The sequence below is a fragment of the Buceros rhinoceros genome, unplaced genomic scaffold (genome assembly GCF_000710305.1).
Source record: "Buceros rhinoceros silvestris isolate BGI_N320 unplaced genomic scaffold, ASM71030v1 scaffold6688, whole genome shotgun sequence".
NCBI classification, from domain to species: domain Eukaryota; kingdom Metazoa; phylum Chordata; class Aves; order Bucerotiformes; family Bucerotidae; genus Buceros; species Buceros rhinoceros.
This window is the reverse complement of record NW_010425003.1, coordinates 30,563-39,085: the sequence shown is the minus strand read 5'-3', so window position 1 is coordinate 39,085 and position 8,523 is coordinate 30,563. Positions and strand designations below refer to the sequence as shown.

General features: G+C 54.8%; 1 protein-coding gene across 1 annotated transcript in view; it reads left to right on the top strand.

The window, feature by feature from the left end:
* The window catches only part of LAMA5 (laminin, alpha 5), a 47,980-nt gene that overhangs the window by 17,624 nt on the left and 21,833 nt on the right, over positions 1-8,523 (top strand). Inside the window, exons 19-29 of the mRNA XM_010140977.1 lie at positions 598-727; positions 3,226-3,368; positions 3,471-3,577; positions 4,346-4,499; positions 4,821-4,981; positions 5,520-5,628; positions 6,106-6,203; positions 6,489-6,690; positions 7,056-7,182; positions 7,360-7,499; positions 8,242-8,357. Of these exons, the coding sequence (XP_010139279.1) occupies positions 598-727; positions 3,226-3,368; positions 3,471-3,577; positions 4,346-4,499; positions 4,821-4,981; positions 5,520-5,628; positions 6,106-6,203; positions 6,489-6,690; positions 7,056-7,182; positions 7,360-7,499; positions 8,242-8,357 (1,487 nt within the window). The remainder of the gene's footprint in view (positions 1-597; positions 728-3,225; positions 3,369-3,470; positions 3,578-4,345; positions 4,500-4,820; positions 4,982-5,519; positions 5,629-6,105; positions 6,204-6,488; positions 6,691-7,055; positions 7,183-7,359; positions 7,500-8,241; positions 8,358-8,523) is intronic.

Sequence of the window (8,523 nt, the reverse complement as noted above, 5' to 3'; positions counted from 1 at the left end):
GGTGTCCGTACGTGACCGTGCAGTAGGGCCGGTGTGCTTGTCTCCTCCTCGCACTGTGGCATGTTGCTTTGGGAGCAGTGAGCCGAGCGGCTGCGCTTGGGCTGCTGGCTGTGGGCGGTGGAGGTAATTGAAGGTGTGCTCTGCTTCTCTCCCCTTTCTCTCTCCCACCAGCCCAAGGTAGTGGTGACTCTCAATGTGACCTCTCCCGACCTCTTCCGCCTCGTCTTCCGCTACGTCAGCCGGGGGCCCGCCAGTGTGGAAGGGAGGGTCTCGGTCGTTGAGGAAGGAAAGTTTAATGTTTGTGGCAACTGTAAGTGCATTTTTCACTTCTGGACTAACTCAGAGCATCCCACGCTGCGACACTGCTCCTCTGCCCCTTCTCCTGCTCCAGGAGTGCCCGTCCCAGTTGTGCCTATCCCAAGCGTTGCCCATCTCAGGTGGCCGGCCAGCCCCATGCCGTGGGATGGCAGGGAGGGGGAAGAGAGGCAGGCAGGCAGGTAGGCAGGCAGGCGGGTGAGGCTCTCCCGCAGAGTGGGTGAGCGGCCAGGAGCTGGCCCCCAGTGACATGTGCCCCGTGTGCTTTTGTGCTTTTTGCAGAATAAAATCAGAGTCACTGTAGACGTGAAGGAGGCAGAGCTCTATCTGTTCCATGTCATCCTGAGGTATATTAATTCAGGAGGGGCCACTCTGTATGGCAAAATTACAGCTTATCAGCCACGAAGGAGAGGTAAGGATCCCAGACCGCTCTGCTCCCCTGCACCATCGCCACCTCCTCCCCATCCCAGGCAACCTTCTGCATCATCCTTTCCAGAAGACACTTCCATATGGCTTTATCCCAGTAGTCCTGCCCTTCCAGTTGAAAGGATGATTTGAGTTTGCAGCCCCCCCTTATTTAACAAGACAGCAGCAAGTTGGCCCCTCCGTCCTGGGGCTGCGCACTGAGGACTGTTATCAGCCAGGCTGCTGTGAGATAAGGCCACTGTGCCATTCGATATGGCTGTTCCAGCACGGGACAAGACCACCCCAGTGCCCTGGCCAGAACTGAGCTGAGTTCCACAAAGCCGGAAGGGGCCAAGTGCTGGCGACTGGATCCAAGCTTTGGCAGCTGGACGCAGTTTTATTTCGCAGGTGCCCTGATGTGGCCGCCCTGCCCTTGCCCTGCGCTGCTCTCGAGCCGGGCTGCTGGCTTCGCACCTGCTGCAGGGTTTGGAAGTGGTGTGGAATTGCACGTGTTACACAGGCATTGCACTCTGGTGCAGTGTCTTCTCCGCAAAACATGAGGTGCTGGAGAAGAGCTGCCAGAAGATGACTGAACAAGCCTAGAGAGCTGGACAACAGCTACTCGGGGAATCAGTACGAGCCAGGCTGCGTGGGGACAGACCTGAGGCCATGCAGGAGCCCTGGTAGCTGGTTGGCTGATTGATTTTACCCCTCCTGGTGCTACAGCCTCATCGTCCTGCCGAAGCTTTTCCTCCAGACCACATGTGCCCGGCACAAGGCTGTTGACACCAGCTGCCTCATTTATCAGCGTGCAAAGTTCTGTCGTCTGTCTTGAATCGACAGAGAAGGTGGTTTGCCTTTGATATGATATGCGAGGTTTGAAATGCCAAGATAATATTTTATACTCTTTTTTTAGGGGAAAAATAGCTGGTTATTTTTATGGCAAGTCATATTACGTAGCAGAAACAGAGAAGTGTGAGCCATGCTCCTGCTTTAGGATCCCACCAAAGGTCAGCGGCCATCCAGCAGCAGAGCTCATTTGCACTAAAATGTGCTCCCCTCCTTGCTTAGAAGCAACATCTGATTTTTCTAGTGCTGCAGGCAAGCTGCCAGACTGCCACACCAGCAATGGGATCTGGGAGGGCAGCTTCTTGGATAGGCCAGATTGGCTCCAGAAGAGCTGAGCTACCTTCTGCCCAGTGGAATGGGCTTCACACGGTAAGGGACAAGCAACCTGGGAAGAAGATATGTTGGAAGATGAGTCTCACAAAACGGGAAACCTTTTTCAAGTATATGATTCGCAGAGCGGTTTCTCCTACCCCACTTCCAGAAGACGTCTCAGTTTGACTTGTGTGTCATCTCAAAGGGCTGTGAAGCTTCAGCTTGTCAAGAAGTCTACCCCGTTGCCTGTTCCTGGAAATCTCTTCACTCCTTGCATCCTCACCTCTGCTTCCCATCTGAGAAAGGGCGGGCTCGGCCTCAGCTGATGCCAGGCATGTTGCACACATGGGAAGGGGCTGACCCATCCCAACAGTAGCACAAGCCTTTGCTTTAGCTTCTGGCCTTCTGCATTATGCCTTGATGTCCATGTACCACGGCAGGATAGTCAGCGTGCCACACTCCCCACTTCCTTCTCCATCTCCTCTGCTCGCCAGGCAGCATCCTCGGTGAATCCCTCTCACCCGTGCTCTTCAGAACGCTCTGAGGATGATGGACAGGGAGGAGGCTCCTTCTAGGAGCCGTGTGCTTATTGCATCCAGAGTGAATGAATCTGAAGGTTATGGGGCTGCGTCAGCTGAACCAAGGAGCTGTTCGGCAGCAGCAGGATCAGGCCTTAAAGCTGTTTTGTCCTGTCCGTTCAAATTCGTGTCTAAATCTTGGGTGCAGAGTCTGTGGCTGGCAAGAAAGACGGGAGCACAGCTTGGGGGTCTGCAGGTTTGCCAGAAGACAGATGTCTCACCTGTGGAGCTGGGGTCAGAGTATCCCTAAGGTAAACTTGAGTGCAGAGTCTGTGGCTGGCAAGAAAGACGGGAGCGCAGCTTGGGGGTCTGCAGGTTTGCCAGAAGACAGATGTCTCACCTGTGGAGCTGGGGTCAGAGTATCCCTAAGGAAGAGCATGTCTGGGCAGTTGTTTTTGTCTGCCTCATAATGAATTCCTTACAGATGAGATCCTTCTTGAGCTGACAAAACGCTCCTTGGCGTGCAGGACTCGGTGCTTTGCGGTCAAGGGAGGCAGAGCACGCTGGGAGAGCTGTGGATTAGCATTAAGAATTGCAGTGATTTATATTTTTCTCTCCCATTAAGCTACTAAGCAGATTCAGAGTGAACGTCTCTGTTATGGGACAGTGTGGGACTGTGGTGCATCTGCCTCGGCAGCGCCAAGAGAGCAGAAGCCCAGGACTCCCCACCACACTACAGAGCTGCTTCCCTGAGCGTGGCCGCCTGTTTGCAGCCCCAGGTTTTCCGTCCTGGTCCCTTCACATCCTCTCCTCCCTCCCACTCCAGGTACAGAGCAGACCAAGCAGATTGTCTTTGCTCCCAGCACAGAGCCAGCCTTTGTCACCGTCCCCCAGAACAGCTTTGGGGAGCCCTTCGTACTCAACCCCAACACCTGGTCTCTGGTTGTTGAAGCAGAGGGGGTGCTGCTGGTAAGGACCAGCCCCCGTGCTCCATCCATCACAGGAGGCTTCAGCAGCCTCCCTGGGGGCAGGTGTCCCAAACATAACCAACTCTCCCATCTCTCCTCCTAGGACTATCTGGTTTTGCTACCCAGCTCATACTATGAAGCTCCAATACTGCAGCTGAAGGTCACGGAGCCGTGTACCTACCAGCCAGCCCCAGAACAAGCTACCCAGAAGTAAGGATCTCCACGTCTCTGTGCTGTATGGGACCTACTCGGCTCCTTGTGGCCTGGGGTTAAGAAACACACACAGTCCTCACCCTCTGAGGGTCTGGATGCAGTGAAGCTGCGTCAATCTACCCAGAAGGAAGGATCTCCACGTCTCTGTGCTGTATGGGACCTACTCGGCTCCTTGTGGCCTGGGGTTAAGAAACACACACAGTCCTCACCCTCTGAGGGTCTGGATGCAGTGAAGCTGCGTAGTGGACCACGTTGCTGCGGTTGATAAAGCCCGCTGAGCCTGCACGGTCCCAGAAAGCCAGTGCATAGATCTCCTCATCTGTGTGTTCTCATTGACCCCACTAAGACCAGAGCTGGTTTTCCAGTGCTGGGTTCTGGAAAATGGCTACAAGGAGTTAGTTCTTGCTGCACTATTTGAAGTAAATGGGCAGGGTCTGGCAGCGCTTGGAGCATCTCAGTGCATCTGCTTGCTCTGCCCAGGACCTGTCTGTCCATGCTGGCAGGAAGGCTGGTTGGACTCTGGACACTGGTTGTCCCCTCCACTGGAGCAGTGGTCCCCAGGATAAAGCACATTGCTGTCATGGGTCTGATAATAGACAGCCTCCTGCTCCACACTACCAGAGATGTTCCCTTGGGCAGTGGAGCCTTCACGTTGGTCCGAAGCCATTGCAGATCTTGCTGGGATTAGGCTGCGCGGGCGCTCTTGACTCTTACAGCCGCGATGCAACAATCGTACTCTGCAATTTTTTTGCTTCATGTTTTCAGCTGCCTCTTGTATAAGTACCTGTCTGTGGACGGCTTCCCCGCTGCGTCAGGGCTGGACGCGGTGTGCCGGCTGGACAACCGGTTACCCAGAATGTGCCCCACAGAGCAGCTCACCCCCTCCCATCCCCATATGGCAACGTGCAGCGGCAGTGACGTGAGTGGCACTTCAGGTTCACCCTTGCGTGGGCACCATGACGCTCAGCCCTCTGCTCCCACTGTCTGGTGCTTTACGCACACCCGGGCAGGTGACCAGGAGGGCTTTGTACCCACGTACACTCCACCATTGCCCCACCAGTCTTGCCTGGTGTTCAAGGCACCCAAAAGCAGTGTCTTACATGCAGAGGGCTTGGTAAGAGTTGTCCCGTGGTCCTCTCAACTGCAGAGAAAGCTGGTTTGTAGCACGGACATCCTGTACATGCTCCCTGCAGGGAGTGGGACAGGAGACCCTCACTCAGCCGGTGTGTCTGTCCTCCAGGTGGAAGTCCAGCTGTCCCTGCCTGTTGCCCAGCCTGGGAAATACGTGCTGGTGGTGGAGTACGCCAACACCAATGCTCTGCAGACGGTGGGCGTTGCTGTGGGCTCACCACACTTAGCCATGCAGCAGGCCACGTTCATCTTCTACCCGTGTGTCTACAGGTACAGTCAGCTCCGAGCTGGGGAAGGGTTCGGTCCTCCTCTGTCACGCAAGGACAGGCCCCCCACTGCTGAGCTTTTTCTGCTGTGTCACATGAGCAAAGCGATGCCCCAGTGTTGTACGTCTAAGCTGTGTATGTCCAGACTCCTTCTAGCTGGACATGGATTTCAGTGACTGACTGTCCCTGGGAGATATGTGCTGCGCTAACATAGTCCTCAAACGCCAGGAGATAACCCGTAGCTTCTCTTTACTGCTCAGTGATGTAGGGAATGGCCTATGGGCAGGTGTATTGGAGCTGCTGGTGCAGGTCAGTTCCTGTCCCTTGCTCTAGAAGTGTCACTTCATACTGCAACCTTTGCAATAGGAAACAAATGTCTGAGGTGTCCTTGGGAAAGTTCACTCTTATGACTTGCCAGAAAAGACATCAAAAGGTTTCCAGGGACTCTGTATAAATGCCTTCAGGACCTGTAGCTGGCAAGACAAGAAATGGGTCATGACCCGGCTCAAGGCTGTCTCCAACAGTCTGTATTTCTCTTACAGCTTCCTTTGTCGAGGGATTGCTGTGGATTCCCAGAGCCGCGTGGCAGCTTTTGAGCTTACCTCAGAGGCCACCATTCAGTTCACCTCGGATCTGGCTGACTTCTTCCTGGTAAGGCTCCCTGTGAGGGCAGCTCTGTGGACAGGTTGCAAGGAGGAGAAGCAGGAGCGATACCTCACCTGTGGAAGGGTTTTCTACCCCTGGATGCTAGATTTTAGTCTATGTCGTGAGCAGTCCAAGGTGGAGAATGTGGCCGGTGTGTGGTCGGAAGTAGATAGGGGACTGGGATTTGGGAGAAGACAGGAGAAGCAGCTGCTCTCTGCAGCAGCGTGGCAGTGCCTCTTCCTGTGTTACCCTGAAGGCATCCACAGTTCCTTAGCCAGGGGTGGAAGAACCCCTAAACATGTGGAGCTCCGAAATGCCTTAGAGCTTGTGCCAGGGAAGAAGGGGCAGTAAACAGAGCTGAAGCGACTGATGAGGAGGTGCTTGGTGTGGTCGGCCCGATCGCTGGTGGGCACAGAAACTGCTGTAGGCTCCCAGTGGCGGAGGCTGCTGTGTAACTGGGTGTCTCTCTTTCCCGTGTGGCAGCACAAGGTGTACCTCATACCTGCTGCACAGTTCACCATGGAGTTCATCGAGCCGAAGGTGCATTGCATCAGCGTCCACGGCACGTTCTCATCCAACAGGTAACAGTCTCAGGCCCCTCAGGGTTTTTAGCAAGGGACACTGATCCAAATTTTTGATGCTGCTTTGAATAAACGCTTGCACAGGAATTGGTCTGTGCAGGGGTCTTGTTCTTCCCGCTGAACTGTGTCCTGGAGCCCCAGGAGTCCTAGTGGAAAGCTCTCCCCTGGCAGGCACGTGTTGTAATCTGCCAGGGGTTTCAGGGTGGGCTTCTCCTGCCAGGACCCCACAGCCTCCCTCTTCCCTTCTCAGAGATCTTAACATCCTGTTTTCCCCTTGTTTTGCAGCAGCTCCTGTGTGCCCTCGAGGTTCCTGAAGCTTTCGCAGTCAATTGTTTTGGAGGGGGGTCATGCACTGCCCATCGCCCCGGACGTCCCCCTGGCCCAGGCTGTTCATGTTGCTCCAGACGGGGTCCCAGTGGACCCTGCACCTCGGCCTCCCACGGCAGTGGACCCCACCGCAGAGCTCATCCTCCTGCAGTCACCACAGGTACTGGCACGGGTGTGGGCTGGGCTGGTTTGCTGGTGCTGTGACACTGGGAGTTTGCCTTCTCTACTGAGTAGCTTTAGCAATGAGCGTTTTCAGAATTTAATCTGGACTTTCAACTTGTCCCTGAACCTGTAATTCCCATGGACTGTCCCATGTCAGCTCCATCCAGCCCTGTTTGGTTCTCGGGGTTCCCAGGAAAGGTGTTGCAGGGAGGTTTTGCCTGGGGGGGTTGATTCACCAAGGCTGAAGACCTGATGGTTGTGCAATAAGAGCACGACTTTGTGCAATCATAAAAAAAACATCCCGGCTGTCAGGGCAAGCATCAGATGTGGTTTTTTTCTTTTTGTTCTCCTGTTTTGGGCCAGGCTGCTGTTGTGTTTAACAGCCGGGTCCAGACCCTGGGACGCTACGCTTTCATCCTACACTACTACCAGCCCAACCACCCCACCTTCCCCGTGGAAGTGCTGATCAACGGGGGGCGCATCTGGCAAGGTGAGAGCGACAGGGACCTGGGGAGGAAGCTGCTGGCAGGGAGAAGCCCTGGAAGGCTTTTCATGCCAGAGGAGGATCAGAAGGTTGAAGGAAGACCAACTCATCTCTTCCAGACTGGGAGGGTGTGATGGGGACTGCAAGGCATGTGGGGGACCAGTATGTTTGTTGTCTTTTCAGGTCAGACCAATGCTAATTTCTGCCCACATGGCTACGGGTGCCGGAGCCTGGTGGTTTCAGAGGAGCAGATTGTCCTGGATGTTACCGATAACGACCTGACTGTGGTTGTTCGAGTGCCGGAGGGCAGGCAGCTGTGGCTGGTGAGCCTCTCTCTGGGAAGCTCCCAGGGTGTGCTGGACCAGGCTCCAGCAGGGCTGGAGCTCGTCCTTGAATTTTTGTCCATGTGTGACCACAGGAATGTTTCCCAACATCACTCAATTTCTGAATACTCTAGGAAGCTGCAATCTCCCACCTTAGTGGTGTGGAATTGAGGGCAGAATTTGCAGAGGCAGCATCTGGATGTGGCAGTTACCCTTCACTGTGTAGTTTTGGTACCCAAACCAGGCAGAAATGGAAGCTGTAGCTTGTGATAATCCAGAGCAAGCCTTACTCCTGCCCCAGCAGTATGTTGCACCGGCACAGCACTGTTCATTCAGGAAGTCTGTGTTACCCTCAGGCGACAGGACTAGAAGATTGGCCAAAATTTGGATAAATGACTGAGACAGAGTTGGAAGCCAGGTGCCTTCATGTGTAGAAGTTTGAGATGACAGTGACTCCCTGCCTCTCTGCTGAAGCGTGGCCTGTGCTGTCCTTTTGGGGTGTTCTGCCTTTTTCACTCTGGTGAAGCTGGGCCACTCCTCACATGGGGACCCTGATGGACAGACCCTAATAGGGAAGTGGCCCTGGTCCATCCAGACTTGGGCTCTTTGTGTCTTATGTTGTGTCCCAGCAAGTGATGAGCTGGTGAGAAGTTAAGGGTGCCTTTGGGCTTTTGAGTGACCTCATTTTGGACTGTGTTGGTCTGGCGCAGTCTGGCTCACCCGCCTCGTCCTTGCTTGGCAGGATTACATCCTTGTGGTGCCCGAGGACAGCTACAGCTCTCAGTACCTGCAGGAGGAACCCCTGGACAAGTCCTATGATTTCATCAGCAGCTGTGGCATCAACAGCTTCTACATCAAGTGAGACCCTTGGCTTTGGTGGCTGTACTGCTGGCCACGGGCTGCACACTGCTCAGGGGACAACCCCCCATTCCCCTCCTGTGTGGCAGGGGAGGGGTCTGCTTAAGGCTTTCCTTATCTAGTGACCAAACCCGTGGGTATCTGGGGAGTCTCGGTGTCTCGGGGC